The sequence below is a fragment of the Vulpes vulpes genome, chromosome 5, assembly GCF_048418805.1.
Source record: "Vulpes vulpes isolate BD-2025 chromosome 5, VulVul3, whole genome shotgun sequence".
In the NCBI taxonomy this organism is placed as follows: Eukaryota; Metazoa; Chordata; class Mammalia; order Carnivora; family Canidae; genus Vulpes; species Vulpes vulpes.
The window spans coordinates 116,437,877-116,455,398 of NC_132784.1; the positions used below are offsets into that span (position 1 = coordinate 116,437,877).

The 17,522-nt window shown below is 36.5% G+C and overlaps 1 protein-coding gene across 3 annotated transcripts in view; it reads left to right on the top strand.

Moving 5' to 3' along the window:
* Positions 1-16,788, top strand: part of SEMA3D (semaphorin 3D) — a 204,354-nt gene extending 187,566 nt beyond the window's left edge. For all 3 annotated transcript variants that reach the window (XM_072759789.1, XM_072759791.1, XM_072759788.1), the window contains exons 17-18: positions 3,870-4,009; positions 12,428-16,788. In XM_072759789.1, the coding sequence (XP_072615890.1) occupies positions 3,870-4,009; positions 12,428-12,853 (566 nt within the window). In that variant the 3' untranslated portion in view covers positions 12,854-16,788. The remainder of the gene's footprint in view (positions 1-3,869; positions 4,010-12,427) is intronic.
* The last annotated feature ends 734 nt before the right edge of the window (positions 16,789-17,522 follow it).

The following is a 17,522-nucleotide window of genomic DNA, read 5'->3' on the forward strand; positions in this document are numbered from 1 at the left end:
TGCCTTCTGCTCTGGTCATGATCCCCGGGTCCTGGGATGGAGCCCCAGGCCTGCTTTTCCCCCTCCCTCTGCCTCTTCCTCAGTTTGTGCGCTCACTCACTCTCAAATAAATAAATAAACAAAATCTTTTTTCAAAAGTTAATTTCTCAAAGACACCTTTTTCTGACCATCCTCACTGAAATACATTTCTCCTCATTCTACCTCTTATTCTCTAATCTTCCTTAGTTTTACATGTAGTGCATAACACTGCCAAATACTATATTCTTTACTTAATTCATTCACTTGATGACTTTGTCTCTGTCTCTGGAATGTACATTGTATTGTAGGCACAGAATAATGTTTGCGGAATGCGTGGCTAAAGAGGAGGATACTTAGCTTCTAGCTGCCCTGTAGGGGAAAGAAATTTTAAAGTAGATGAAGCAGCGATAATAAAAATCAGAAAAAGACCTCACATAGGTTGGGCTAAGTTTGTGAGTGTTTGTTTTTCCTGTAGATTACAAGGAATTATTTCATATTTCTAAGAAAAATCATTTAAAAAAAATAGAAGGAATTGACACTTGTATAGAAGCCAGAGACTGAGAATCAACTATGGAAATTAAAGTAGCGATTATGAGGGTATTTACATACTAAAGTATTTGTAATCTGAAGGAATTGTTTTATTAAGTTATAATTTGACATATAACATTATATTGGTTTCAAGTACACAACAATAATGATTTAATATTTGCATACATGGGAAACAATCACCACAATAGGTCTGGTTAGCCTCCATCACCACATATGGTTACAAAACATTGTTTTCTCAACATGAGAACTTCTCTTGGCAACGTTCAGATACCAGGACTCATTCATTTTATAGCAAAAGTTTATATCTTTTGATCCCCTTCACACACTTTACCCACCTTCCACCTCCCACCTCTGGCATCCACCAATCTGTTCTCTGTATTTATGAGCTCATTCTTTTCCTTTTGAAAGATACCACATATAAGTGAGATCATGTGGTATTTGCCTCTCTGACTTACTTGACTTAGCATAATGTCCTGAAGACCCATCCATGTTGTCACAAATGGCAAGATTTTCTTCTTTTTTATGACTGAGAAATACTCCATTGTGTAGCTATATGCCATATCTTCTTTATCCATTCATCCTTTGACGGACACCCACCGTTGTTTTCATATCTTGGCTATTGTAAATAATGCTGGAATGTACATGGGGTGATATATCATTCTGAGTTAGTGTTTTTATTTTAATTTTTTCAAGTAAATACCCAGAAGTGGAATTTCCAGATCATATGTTAGTTACATTTATAATTTTTTTAGAAACTTCGGTACTGTTTTCCATAGTGGGTGCAATAATTTACACTCCCATCAACAGTGCACAAGTGTTTCCTTTTCTCCACATCCTCACTAACACTTGTTATTTCTTGTCTTTCAGACAATAGCCATTCTGACAGATATGAGGTGATATGTCTCTGTGGTTTTGATTTGCATTTCCCTGATGATGAATGATGTTGAGCGTCTTTTCATATACCTGTTGGCCATCTATTCTGTTTTCTTTGGAAGAATGTTTCTTAGGTTCTTATTATCATTTTAAAATTGGATAATTTGGGGAGTTTAGTTATTGAGTTGTATGAGTTGCTTATATATTTTAGATATTAAGCCCTTATCAGATATATAATTTGCAAATATTTTCTCCTACTTGGTAAGTTGATATTTCATTTTGTTGATGACGTTCTTTGCTGTACAAAAGCTTTTTGGCTTGATATAGTCCAACTTGTTTATTTTTGTGTTACTTGCTCCCTGGCATGAAATTTAAAAAATCATCAGTAAGATCAATGTCAAAGAGCTTGCTGCCTGTGTTTTCTTCTAAGAATTTTGTGGTTTCAAGTCTCACATTTAGTACTTTAATCTATTTTGAGTTAATTTTTGTGTCTGGTGTTAAGACAGTGGTCCAGTTTCATTTTTTGATGCATGGTTGTCAGTTTTCCCAACACCATTTATGGAAGAGACCGTCCTTTCCCTCTTGTATATTATCAACTCATGTGTTGTAAAATAATGTAGTACTTGCACGTGGGTTTATTCCTGAGCTCTCCATTCTGTTCTATTGATCTGTGTCTATTTTTATGCCAAATCATACTGTTTTAATTACTATAGTTTTGTAATATGGTTTGAAATTGGGAGCATGATGCCTCCAGTTTTGTTGTCCTTTCTTAAAGATTGCTTTGGCTATTCAGAGATTTTTTATGGTTCCATACAAATTTTAAGATTGTTTACTTTTCTGTGAAAATTTTCATTGGAATTTTGACTGTGATGGCATTGAATCTGTAGATCACTTTGAGTAGTGTGGACATTTGACAATGTGAACTCTTAATCCATGAGCAAGGGGATATCTTTCCATTTACTTGTGCCTTATTACACTTCTTTCATTAATACCTTATAGTTCCTAGTGTCCAGGTGCTTCACCTCCTTAGTTAAATTAATTCCTAAGTATTCTCTTTAAAAAATTCCCAAGTATTCATTCTTGTTGATGCAATTATAAATGAGATTGTTTAAAATAGGAATTTTTTAAAAGTCAGAAATAAAACAGACATTAGTGGTAACAACAATAAATTCATTTCCTATCAAACTGACATATTGATGACTTTGTGTCAAAGGGTCATTGTTTTTCCTGATTTTAAAAAGGATTTCGTACAATCAGCTGTTTCATTTTTCCAGTTGCCTTCGCTAATTTATCTTTTCCTAACTCGACCAGTTCTTTGGTGGAATCAGTCTAATTAAGTTTCTCCCCAGCCCTTTCCCCATCACCTGACAATCAGCCTGCAACCTCCCGGCTTTGTTCATGAACTTCTTTTGCTTAGGAAAATGGCATCCGTTGCTATGAAATGATGCCTATATTTCTCTTCCATGATTGGCACTGGTGATCTTTCTGTGCATTAGGAATTTATTAACTGTGAAAACCATAGATATAATCAATGGAATTGCAGGGGTAGTGGATATATTACAAGTTTCAAATGGAATCCACACATTTTGAAGGTTAGATGAGGAATTCATAATGGTGTCAGTACCCTGGACTTAATCATTGCTGGTAAAGTACAAATAAGTTCAAAAGAAGTTTCTTCAAAGGAAAGTCTAACTATTGAATAAATGTGCATTCATGCCATTTGCTGATAATTTTGTGTGCTTATATTTAGGATTCACAGAGGTCCCTTACGCCTTACCCTTAGTTGATGCCTAAAATGCTAAGTAGGCCCATCTGCAGAATTGAGACATCTGAATATATGATGAAAACATGCATGTTTGAGCCAGACTGAGCAGCCGTCATTTTTTATTTGATCAAATTTGAGCTACAGATCTAAGATCACACATGGGACACAGCCTTTGGCTACTCTGGATGGAATGTATTTCAGATGGTGCAGTTGATTTACAAGAATAAGGTGTCTGAAACACTGTTGCTTTAGCATCCCATTAACTATCTTATAGCAAATGCACGTTGGGCTCAAGTATCCCTCTTTTTAAATTTTATACGAATGAAAAAGTGTAAAGCAGTAAAAGACACTATAGTTTTATTCAGTCTAGCTCAGATAAAGAGATTCAATGTTTACAGTTAGGTCTTAAGAATTCTTTTTTTTAAAAAAACAGTTGCAAATATTCATGAAAGGGGGAAAATTGCAATGCAGGGATAGAGTTTTAAAAATCAATCTATTAGATAATATTTGTCTCTTAGGTAACAATATTATCACATGAATTTCCTTTCTCTTTAATAAGGTGTATGAATCTTTCTCCCATAGCATCTGTTCTAAATCAGTCTATTTTCCCATTGCTTTTAAAATAAGGTCAAGGTTAATCTCCTATTCCATGTTTGCTTTCCAGGCATTAGTCATGAAACTGCTGATGAAAAGGTGATTTTTGGCATTGAATTTAATTCAACCTTTCTGGAATGTATACCTAAATCCCAACAAGCATCTATTAAGTGGTATATCCAGCGGTCAGGAGATGAGCATCGAGAGGAGGTAAGTTATAGTCATCAGAGAATGATCACCTTGAAGGAAACAGTGTAAAAGTTAAATCAAGTTTTGGCTGCAAGAGATTTTCAATGTTTAGTGCCATACAGTATTCTTACCGCTATTTGATAAAAAGGGAAATAACAATTTATACTCACTAACATGACGCTTAATGCATTAGAGATAAGAATAGGACAACTTAATGCAGATACATTTTTAAAAAGATTTTCTTTATTTGACAGAGAGCGGGGGGGGGGGGGGACAAACGGGGAGAGTGGCAGAGAAGAGGGAGCCTGAAGCAGGGCTTGACCCCAGGACCCTGGGATAATGATCTGAGCCAAAGGTAGACACCTAACTGACTGAGCCACCAGGTGCCCTAATACAGATACATTAATAAAGTATACTTAAAAGCAGATTTGATTTTTATAAGAAATTTACATAATTTTTTCAAATTTTCATTCTCATAGATTGTCTATATTTTAGAACAATTCCCTGATCCAAAATAAGAACATAATATATTCCCGTAGAGTAGGATAAGGACTAAATTTTAACTCATATTGTGTTTAATTTATAAAGTGAAAGCTTGAATATATATAACAATAGAAAATCAACCTTAATTATATCATATAAAACAAATTGGATAACTATCTGGACATGTACCATTCACTCTTATGTATTAAAATTAAATCAACAGAGAGAGAAGTAACATGGCTGTTCTCTTCATCTTTTGACTTTTTCTGTTTCATTCTTTCTAGGACATACATAGAGGTTAAAGCAATCACAGAAATTTTGTGAGGTAGATAGGTTATATATGCTACTGAATTTAATAAGACAACTTCAGGTAGCCTGAGAAATCCTGTACTATTATTTGAGTGCTGTGAAACAAAGGGTAATTAGCAGAGTTTTTATTTTTCTCTTTCAGTGCCTAAGAGAAAACAGTGACACAGTGGAGAGTTCTAATATTCTCAGTATTAAACAGAACACTGTAGTGAGTAATGGAATGAACTCGGCATTCAGAATTAGATGTTCAATTACATCACAGTCCTGTTCTTTGGTCCTGTCTCTTTCTATGCAGACAAGAGAAAAATGATGACTATTTGGAAAAACCTGGGTGCTACTGCCAACTAGGTGTATCATAAGCTCTAAGGTCAAAATTTTGTGGAGTGAACAATCATATGTTATATTCTTACAAAACTATTTTAAACTTTACCTTTCAGCCTGACTTAGTGTAATGTTTCATAACCATTCTTCAAATAATAAAACACTAACTGTGCATGTGAAAAAAAAAAAAAAACTAACATCATTGAGCCCGTATAGGCCAGAATTTTCTAATGTGAACAAAATAAACACAAAAGTTACTATGAAAATAAAATGAGAAAATACAGATGGGAATGTGAATCTCAAAGCAGAGGATTATTCACAAGTGTAAAATACATATATAAAATTGAAGACACTCTATCAGGAAGATGTGTGAAATATGAAATAGCACTGATCACATGTTCAGTTTGACTGCTAAGGATTTATGAGCAGATTGTCACTACTCTTAACACTTAGTTTCTCTGTCATATAAATAGGCAGACCAAATGCTCTAAGATACAGCCTTCCTTGATGAGTCTATAAACATTTAAGGGGCACCTGGGTGGCTCAGCCAGTTAAGCATCTGCCTTTGGCTCAGGTCATGATCTCTGGGTCCTGGGATTGAGCTTCACTTTGGTTTCCTGCTCAGCAGGGAGTCTGCTTCTCCCTCTGCTCTGCTCCCTCTGCTCTTCCTCCTCCCTTCACTCACACTCACTCTCTCTCTCTTCTCTTGAATAAATAAATAAAATATTTTTTAAAATAAAATATGTAATCAGTCAGACATTAATATAAAATAGTGTTTCTTAACCACAGGCGATTTTGCTGCTCCAGTGTCCACATTTGGCAATATAAAGAGACGTTCTTGGTTGTCATGGCTGGGTGGGGGGAGTGGAGGGTGCTATTGGCATCTCATGGTTAGAGGCCAGGGATGATGCTAAACTTTCTTTAATTCACAGTCCCTCACAATAAAGAATTCTCTGCCCCCAAATCTCAGTAGTTCTGAAGTTGAGAAGCTTTACAATAGAAGAACCAAATTTTAGCGTAAGAAATTGACATAAAGATATGTTCCACCAATACATTAGGGTAGGAGTATCTTTTTCTTCATCTGAAATCTCCGAGAACGTTTTTAATTGAAATGTTGACTCTTTACAAGGGGATTCTCAAATGTTTGTCATGTCAGATTTCTTCGATAAAACTTGATTCTTGATCATTCCTGACATCCATAAATTCTAAGATTATAGCATATCCATATTTATACTAAATGTTTACTTTAAGGGCCCAACTTTTCCCAACATATGTTAAAGTATTATCTGACCTGGAAGTGGTTATGTAACTTTGAAACATAAAGCATTAACTTTTTATCAAAGAAATATTGGAGTAATGGTTTCTGAATTTTTTCAACATGTAGGTTTTTAGTTACATTATAGTATTTTACTTTTAAATGTCCCAAACTTGTATTTTAATTTTACAGTCAATAAATTTTGATAATCTCTCATCAGCTAAATATGATTCTTTGATAATTACATTTCTTCCATGGCAAATTTAATCTGACTTCTAAAAAAATATGGTACTCTGCTTGGGGTAATCACCTAGTTGTAGATACATACATTTGCCTATTCATGTTTGCGTTCACATCTTTCATCTTCCGGAGAAGGCAATGCATTACTTTAATGTACCTTTTAAGAATGTATCACAGAGTCACGGTGGTACCATGCTCCATGAATTTTAATAGAGCAGAAATAGCATATTTTACTTCAAAGTATCTTAGCTGTAATATTCCAGCTGGTATTTTCATCTACCTTTGTAATTAGGGAGTTACCACACTGTCCAGGATGTGCAATCCTGCTGCCTGAGCTGAGGAAAAGGAGCAAGATCCAGACTAGATCTGAAACACTTTCCCAGCAGGCTGCCTTCTGCTTCTTACCAAGAAGGTCACAGTTTGGAATCTTCCCCCCACTGAACGAAGGCCTGTGGGAGGGCCTAGCATCTCCCATGGCACAGCGGCTGTCACCAGCCTATTCTCGGCCAGGAGGAGAACATTTCCTCACTGAGCCGTTTCACAGTTGGGTGCCGTGGGGAGGTCGTGAGTCAGTTATCTGCTGACTTCCTTATAAAGCTATTCTTGAAATTGACGATGTTTTTGCTGTAAGTAACGAGTTAATCGGCAGTCCCTGGGCTTCTGTTGAACTTTTGGGGTCAGAATGACTAGAAGAGGTAGTACCATATGCCATTTGTGGTAGTATTTGTGTGTGTGTGTGTGTGTGTGTGTCTTTTAAAATACATTTAAAAAATATCTTCAAATATTTGTGTTTTTCTCCTTGTAGGTCCTTGTTTTATTGTTATTCTTTGTCTTAGAAAAGCCATATAAATGGTTTTGAAAATAGAGTGACACATAAAGAATTACAAAGACTCTAATGATGTCAATTCCAGCTTTTTTTTTCCACTGATGATTACACTGTGGGCATTTTTCCTTATGATGCAATTATAATACTGTATTTTTCCTGTCCCTTATACCTGCTACCCTGATGCCATAGTCATTCATGATTATTCCATGTTATTTATTTAAATAGCACCTTTCCTCTTTAAAAAAAAGTAGTCAACTTTCTAATATCTAAATCTTCCTCTGCCTTCCTAAATGCTTTTTTTTTAAAGATTTTATTTATTCATCACACACACACACACACACACACACACACACACACAGAGAAACACAGGCAGAGGGAGAAGCAGGCCCCATTCAGGGAGCCTGACGTGGGACTCAATCCCAGGTCTCCAGGATCATGAAGGTCACGCTAAACCGCCGAGCCCCCGGGGCTACCCATAAATGCTTTCTTAGGACAGATCTTTTGAGGTAAAATAACTGCGTGAAAGGCTTTCATTATTTTTATGGCTTTTGATAAGCAACGGTATGTTGCTAATTTATCATCAAAATCACCACATCAGTACTTTTTCTGAACTCCTGAGGCAAAATTGTGTATTACAGTTTAAGGACATAATTACAAGTTTGATATGAAAAATATTATATAAATATCTATTTTTTAAAGATTTGTTTATTAGAGAGAGAGAGCAGCATGAGGGGCAGGGCAGAGAGAGAGAGAGTCTTTTTTTCCTTAATTTTATTTAAATTCAGTGAATTAACATATAATGTATTATTGGTTTCAGAAGTAGAGGTCAGTGATTCATCAGTCTTAGGTCACACCCAGTGCTCATCACATCCCGTGAGCTTCTTCATGCCCGTCACCCAGTTACCTCCTCCCCCCTCCAGGGACCCTCAGTTTGTTTCCTATGATTAAGAGTCTCTTATGATTTGGGGAGAGAGAGTGTCTTAAGCAGACTCCTAGCTGCATGCGGGGCCCAACACAGGGCTCAATCTCACAACTCTGAGATCATGACCTGAGCTGACATAAGAGTTGGATGCTTAACCAACTGTGCCACCCAGATGCCCCTGTAAATATGTATTTCTTGAAAAATGAGTGGATGTGAATTTACCTTGTTATGTTTCCTAACTCTTGGTTTCAGTTGTATTTGGTGAAGTGCTTTACACATCATTTGCTTGGTTTACACTGAAGTATTCATTTAAAAATGATTTTCAGGGACGCCTGGGTGACTGTTGGTTGAGTGTCTGCCTTTTGCTCAGGTCAGGATCCCAGGGTCCTGGGTTCAAGCCCCGCACCAAGCTCCCTGCTCAGCGGGGAGCCTACTTCTCCCTCTCCCTTTTCCCCTCCCCCTACTCATGCTCTCTCTCTCTCTCTCTCTCTCTCTCATTCTCTTTCTTCAAATAAATAAATAAAATCTTGAAAAAAAATGATTTTCACAAGCCTTTTATATATTATATAAAAGTTAACATGTTAACATTCTAATGTCATACATATTAGAAGTAACTTGTTATGTTTTACATCTCTAAATTTTTGTGTGTTCCTCACAAAAAAAGAGTCTTACATTTTATTTAGACAAATCTATGGAATTATATCTCTATGATTTCTCACTTATTATGCTTAGAAACTCCTTCCCCAATGAAACAGCAAATATATATTTTTCTAGTTATTTTATGATGTTTTTATTACCCTCACAGTTTACATTTTCTATTTCCTTGAAGATACCAAATTAATCTAGGGGTTAGAAATGTATACATTAAATTTTTCTTTTCTTTTAAGTAATGAGTCAGTTGCCTCTGCCCTATTTTTAAATAAGTCTTCCTTCTGTGTTTGTTGGAGAAGGGACATATTCTTGAAGGCCTAGTCACTTCCAAGACACATGCAATGCTTTAGCTATGAAAGAACTGACAGGTGAATTATCTGCAGAGGAATTACCATTAGGCTGCTATTATCAGAGAGCAGAGTCCCTGACCTTTACCTGCTGCTTAGGACCTAAACGTCCTTTGTCCCTCTCCACGGTTCTCTTCTCATTTTAAATGAACTGCCCTCCACTGAAGATCTACATTTAATAATGCCAAATATATTACCCTTGTTCACATTAGGCAAATGACTAGTTGACCCCAGTTCAAGCATGGTTTTGATTTAGCTGAGCGGTTTCTACTTATCACTTTTAGAGTGGAGAACATTCCATGGGTTTAAATCAGTGGCCACAGATTACATTATCTCTTTGTAAAGGAGCTGACTTTTCTAAATGGGCTGTACTGACATCTCACTGTCGAGATCCAGTGTGCATAATGCATCCTATTGCAGCACGGAATGAGAGCAGCACAGAGAATGGGAATGTCAAGTAGGCAAATGTTAATCAGCCGCTTAATTTCTGCGGCACAGGTTCCTGTCTCTAGGTCACAGAAAATTGGAGAAACATACATCAATCCCAACTGTATTTTATTAAAGGTACGATTTCTAATCCAGGCCTACTTTTGAAGATTCAGAAAGAAAAAAAGCACTTCAGTGATCTCATCAACATTAGATAAATCCAGAAAGAAATTTATTACAGCAAGTTTTATGTCTATAGCTCAAAAAACAAAGAAAAATTCAACGTTCCACGAGGAAAGGAAAAAGGCAGGATGGCATTGGAGTAAGGAGGTGCCAGGTGTTTATGAAACTCTGAGTCCTGTAGTGACGGACAGGCCTGGAAAGGAGGGAAGGGGGGCCAGACTTCAGAGTAAAACGGATAAACAGGATACAAAAAGAGAGCAGCAAAGATAATGATGAAGTGTTACATAATGTGTGCAAAATCGAAGTCCTGATTTCTTCCTGTCAGGAGATTAAAGAGAACAATAAAAAATAGTGAGTCAGAGCTGTGACGGGCTCTAAAAGCCACATAAAGTGCGGCTTGAGCATCAGCAAGAATCCCAGTGATGAAAAGGAGACATAGAGATGGTCTGGAACTAACTCACCAACTTTGTCATGCTAATAACCAGGGGCCATTTTCTATTGAAAGAATTAAAAAATAAAGACTTCTGAACCTCACCTCTCTGGCTCGCCAGCAACCCGGCAGTATTCTATGACGTTGCCAATAATACTTCACACTTTAACCTTCAGAGAGCTTTACTTTAACCCCCCAGATAGACCATATGCTATGTCACCAACTTGATAAATGGAAGACCCGTAGGGGAAGATAAATGAGTCATCATAGGATGTAGAGTCGGCAGAGACAGACCAGGTCCTGACTATGGGGTCAGAGTTTTGTGATCCAAGATTTATTTAAAATTTAAAGAATAATTCCTACAATAAAACTATTTAAAGGAAAAGGTATATGTAGTGTGTTAAGTTTGGGTTTAATATTTCTGTTGAAGATTAGCCCTTGAGAATCCTACCAATTCAAATTCACATTTATTTTAGGCACGAGACTCCCCAAATTTCTGAGAATGTTAGGTAAATTCAACGTTAGTTTGTATTACACCAGCGTTTTAAAATGCCTGGGCCTTCAGAACAACTCCATTCAAAAAACAAAAAAACAAAACAAAACAAGTAGTGCACACCCAAATCACCAAATGGAGAAAGTTAAGGGAAGCAAACAAACCAACAAAACCCTGGTGAAGTGGATTCGGTGTAGAACGAAGGCAAGCTGGAGACCATTCAGCCTCATTAACCAGGGATCTGGGCTGTGACCTGCCTTTGGCCTCTAGTGGTACCCCGCCAGCTGCACTTCTCTGGCACAGAGGGTGGTTGGCTATGGACTTGTTAGTTAACTGGGCTGGTAGCCAGAGATGTTTCTTTTCCTTTTTCTCATATTTCCAGGATCGGAGGGATTTTTTTCTACATATTTTTCACATAAAGATGCAGAGTAGAGTCCACCCACTGTGAATAAATTTAATTTAGCTGCCTCTATGCCTCCTTGATTTCCATCAACGAAAAGTCTACAATACAGGGGCAGATGTGTAAACTGGGAAATCTTCCAGACCTCTTTGTTGTTGTTGTTGTTATTCTACTTAATGCCGAGACGCTCAGCAATATTCCACATTAAACAGGGCTCTTGTGTCGGTAAACATGCCTCCAGTTTCATTGAAGGTAGGTTTGCTCTTCACACCAGATTGCGGGCCAGGCAAGCTTAAATGTTTGAATTGTCTTTCAGTACGATTGCTTCAAAGGGTCAAGAGCATCACATTTCAGGAGGGGTTCTTTTTGTTCACTGAGTTTTCTCACACTTGAAATCACATTACTCTGTTATAGTATACCGAGAGGTATGGCAAATATTTCCACAAATGACATAATTTAAAGTATCACATAGACCCGCAGTATCAAAATTCAATCCATAGTAAAAAGGGAAATTCAGCTTTAAATGTTGCTAACCTTCTGACTATGGCGCTACTCAGTTACAGCTCTAGCGTCCAAGAAGCTGTACCCATGCTGTTCCATTACACTTTTAACAAGTCACCACTTACAGTCTCCATATGAATTCTGCTCACTTATTGGGTGACATCCAGAAAGCAGAGCACGTTCCTTTTGAAATCATTGTTCTATTTCCACATGACAAGGACTAGTGTGCCCTAAGAGCTTTTTCTACACGATGGCTGTCAATGTTCGTTTGTAGCTCTGAGATTTAAGTATCAACTGGTGTTCTTAGTATGCCACTTGGTATCTGAAATCTCTGTAAAGATGGTCAGTTGATAGTTTCCAGTTTTACTTCATTGGTTTTTATAGCTTTTCATTCCTATCTGTAGACTGGGAGAAAAACTATATTTCAAGGGTTTGGTTAGGTAATAATGAGAAGCAAACATGCATCTTTGAGGGCTGTTACTTCAGTGGAGTTTTTTTACTGTCTTCAGCTACGGCTGATAATATTATGCTTGATGACAGAGATGGAAAGGTATCTCTTAGGTTCATTGAAGTAAAACTATGTGGCCTCTGTTCATTTGCTCCTGGCCCTCTCTGTTTTTCATTTATTACCTACCTTTTTCCAATTCTGCAGTTGAAACCTGATGAAAGGATCATCAAAACAGAATATGGGCTACTGATTCGAAGTTTGCAGAAGAAGGACTCTGGGATGTATCACTGCAAAGCACAGGAGCACACCTTTATCCACACCATAGTGAAGCTGACTTTGAATGTCATTGAGAACGAACAGATGGAAAATACCCAGAGGGCAGAGCATGAGGAGGGGCAGGTCAAGGATCTGTTGGCTGAGTCACGCTTGAGATACAAAGACTACATCCAAATCCTTAGCAGCCCAAACTTCAGCCTGGACCAGTACTGCGAGCAGATGTGGCACAGGGAGAAGCGAAGACAGCGGAACAAGGGCGGCCCAAAGTGGAAGCACATGCAGGAAATGAAGAAGAAACGAAATCGAAGACATCACAGAAACCTGGATGAGCTCCCTAGAGCTGTGGACACGTAGTTGTCTATTTAATTCAAAGAAAAGAATTCTTTACCTGCAAACGTACCGTCTTCTGTTTTGTACACCCCGTATACGAACTCGTAGGCGCTTTCCCTGGAGCTTTGCTAAGGCAAGGGACACAGGAACAGAATCCAAATGAGACTGCCTGCAGGGAACCTGCTGTAGTGCGGGCGAATCGTTCATCTGAACCCGTGTTCCAAGAACGAAACATGTCCCTGCCAAGTATCAGAATTATCCTCAAAATAGGGGCTTTACATTTACATGGGTAAACGTTCAATGTGCCGAGTTTTTGAATCGATTATGTCATGTAAGTAATTGAGCTAAGCAAGCAACCAGTTTGACATTGTAATAAGGTGTTTCATTTTCCTCGTACGACCATTAAGTGTGGGGTTGACCGTGCTGGGCATGTGTCCTTAGGAACAGATACACCATTCCTCTCTAGAACTGGCAACCTTGTGGCAGGGATTGGAGGGCAGACGCAGATTCCTGCAGCTCGTGCCTGCACCAGGAACCTTCCCAGCGAGCCGGTCACTCGGGGCACACGGTTTAGGAACGTGGAGAGGTGCGTTGTGTCAGACACGGGGGTCTCCCTGTACTGCAGCGTGATTCACTGAAGGACGTACATGCTCCTCCCGCGATTTCTTATGACTTGTCAAGAGTAGCAGGTTCACAGAGAGAGAAGTTGGTGCTCCGTTAGGTGTTTTTAGAATATATCCTGAGCTTCACAGGGATGAAACGCTTCATAAATATTTTAATAGCACATGAGAAAACATCTTAATAAGGGAAACACTGTGATGTATACTGTGTTCTAATGGGAAGGCATGCAGATGGGATTTGTTGAGAGACAGAAAGAAAGACAGCCATAAATTCTGGCTTTGAGGAAAACTCATATCCCCATAAAAAGGAAGAACAATCACAAATAAAGTGGGCAAAATGTAATGTAGCTTTATGCACTAGGGTATAAGTAGCTGCCAATTTGTAATCCATCTGTTGAAAAAATTCTACCTTATAACAAACTGCTAGCGAAAGTCTGGGGAAAAGTAAATTTTCTAAAAGATCATGGGAAGAATGAACACAAATTTATTTACAACCAATGGGATTTCAGTAGTACTTCTTTTTTTTTCTAAAATTTCATTATGCTCTGTAAATTATTTCCATTTACTGCCTTTATTCTCTCCTGAATATTGGATTTTATTTGAGTGAATACAAAATAACAATATATACATATAGAGAAAGATAGAATTAGGTAGACAGTGATGGGGAGCGGGGATATGTATTTGTTGAACAATAGAACAAATGCAAAAATGTTGACAACGGAAAGAGTTAAATTAACTCTTTGACATCTTTTCTTCACACAATCTGTTTGCATTTCTGAGATTGTATGCTGTAATTCAAGTAGCCTCGTTTTAGTAATTTAATAATAAATAAGCCTAATGCATGTAAAGAAACTGAACTCACAGCATTAACATAAACATTTTTCATATTCTGTTAGCACTTTTGAATGTTTCCAATTTAACTTTCCCTCTCTGCATACGTATGCTGTTTTCTGTCAGTTGGAGCAGAACTCACCTTTCCTTCTTGGAACACAAAACCCTTTGCCTTCTTCTGTTTTGCCTCTTCACGCCCTTTTTAGTGTGAAATGAAAAATTAGTCACTTCCTCACATGGAAGGCAGCCTTTCAGAAAACTGAATAGCAGACATTGCTCGTCTCTCATGGATTCTGCATGTCTTGAAAGAAGAGCCTGTGAGAACCTGTGTGGTTAGAGGAGTTTCAGCATCAGGTCTGACTGCCTCTGTGTTCCCAGCATTTGCTCGTAGGTTCATCTTCGCCTGGCTTACCTGTCTCAAAGTAGCCACATGGCTGGAGCGGGTTAGGTACCCCTTTTGAAATGATACCCGTAAATATTTGTAGATGTTTCACTCTACAGAAAACTAAGGCTCTTTTTTTTCTTCTTCTTCTTCTAAAAAATGAACCAGAAACAATCACTCTTAAAAAGTGATGCATAAGATTAGCTGTAGGGCGGAATCAGGCTGCCATTTGAATATCACAAGGAGAGTGTTTCTAACTATTGATTTCCTGGGTTTAAATGTTCCAGGAACTCATGGTAAGCTCAAAGGAAGTAAATGGGAGCATGATTTATTTTTAAGATTTCCTAAGATTTGTATATCAGACAGTAATGATCATAGTACAGGTGACTTTTGGAAAATGAAGCTCAAATGTTAGGATTGACTTGTGTAATAAATTTGGTTTTCATCACAATATGAGTGCTTAAGCCATTTTTTAATTACTCCTTTCTATTCTTAATTACTTAGATAAAATTTAGGCAACCTCTTTTACTTTACAGCTAATATTTTGGCTGCTTTGGATCTAAAACATTAATTTATGACAATTGCTTAAAATATATTTGAAATATTGAGTAAATATTCAGTAAAACAAAATGTCATATAATAAAAAACATGGGCAAAGATTTTTGTGTATTTATAAAGATAGAGAACATCTAAGCTACATTTAATTTTTTAACCTTTTAATTGCCATAGAACACTTAGCAGGACAGTATGAATATATTAAGTCTAGAAATGAGACACAATATATACTTCCTCACCCCTGAAGGCTTTACCAAATTATCCTTGAAATAATTAAAAATAAAATTACAGTTAATAGCTTCAAATATGTTTGTTAAGGAATTAGCTATCAAGGGAGAGGTCTTATACAATGTCTGCCTAGTCTTGGTTTTGTATTTTCCTCCCGTTTTAAATACATAGGTCTTTAACTTGCATATTCTCGCTTGCATTTCATTCCAGCTATTCATGCTGCTAAATGAAATCCTGCCTTTCTGCATACATTTACATTCAATTTATTGGGAATTTTAAGAGTTTCCTTAGAAATGAAGAGTCTAAGTAATTTATGTAGAACTTTTTTTTCCTCCAAAAAAGCTCAAAACACTACATTTATGTTACCTACTTTCAGAATACACAGTCTGAAAACCAACCAAATTACTTAAGAGATGGAAAAAATAGTCATAGAGAAATTCAGAAATTTGCAAAAGCTACAAGAGTAGAAGAATTGCAATCTTCACCAAATCTCATCAATCTGTTGGCTACTGATGCTCATTTAGAATATGCTGCTTACAAAACGGTCTTACTCTTGAACTCTGTCTTCGGTCTGTATTTCAGTTCTTTTATGCTATTAAGTTTCGTTCCTGCTGAATTGTATAGACTCAATTAAAAAATAAGTTTACAGTGGCCAGTGCCTGTTTTTCAACATTATCAAAATTAAACTTTCAAAGACAACTTTGTATTATCCAGATGTCCACAAAATATTAAGTTGAACAATAGCATTAGTTATACACTGATATTTTAAACTTAAATATAAGCTATATATACATATATCATAAATACAAATGAAAATTAAAACCTAAATGGCTTCTCTTTAGAATGTTACATTTGTCTTAGCATGTTGGAAAATTGATTAGCCTTATTGGGAATGGACAGTTTAAGGGGAAAAAAAGAGATATTTGAAATGTTTGTATAGAAAGATATATTTTTCTCACAGGAAATGACCAAAATATTTAAATAACTTAGCTTACATCTGAGGTTAAAATATAAGATCTAAAATTCCAACATTCTAAATATTGACAGCGCAAAGACAGGAACATGCACATGACTTATACCTCTCATTTAAATATTTTGTAGTGTAAAGTATTTATGGTAAGTTTGAGATAGATGATTTTTTGGGAAAGGGCAACAATCTATCATTTAATCATTTAATTTAATTCTGGTATTGTAAGTGGTTACCAATCAATTTCAAATTACAGTTTTGGTATTTTAAAAGAAATGTAGTCTTGTAATCTAAAATAATTGAATATTGTCAAATGTATATTTTGGTTGTATTAAAATAAAATGCAAACATTAGTGTTCTATGGTTATAAACAGAATGTTGGTTTTGTGCAAGTTTTTTTTCAAACCCTAAACATGGTAACTGGATTTTATACATGGCATTGCACTAAATCAAATACCTAAGAAAATATTTCCTGATAACATTCAGTAAATATATTTTGCATTTTAAGTTTGCAGTAAATTCTCTTATGAAAGAAAGGAATATATGTTTTTCCCCAACCAATACAATTATATAGTTGCACTTTACTGTGATCTAAATTTAGACGTTGGCAGACTGACATAAACATTACTACCACAAGTAACTACTTTTAAGATTTCCAGTGATCACCAAATAAGTGAAATTTGAAAATACTCATCTGTATCTTTAGCCAAATGAGTATAACTTATTAAAGGAGTTAGCTGAGGTTTTGTTTTTGCTTTAGAAAGACATTTCTTTTAGAGAAAATTATATTTCTTGCCAATTCGGTACATTCGTGAAGGATATATTTCTAATAGGTAACATATAATACCTCCCCAAACCTGGTTATCAAATAGCTCGTAGAGATATTATACAGAAAAATGTCAGGTTTTGTGGTGTTCTGACAATCTTTAAACATGAGAGTACAGTAAATGTAGAATCTTTAAAAGAAAAACATAATTTTATATAGGGCACTCTTAGTAGGACCTTAGTAGGGTCATGTCCAAGTCGTTACTGTAAATAAGGCATAACACAAGATTGAAAATGAAGAAAATTCCAATTGTATAAGTTAGAAAAGTGCATGAGGCATTCTCA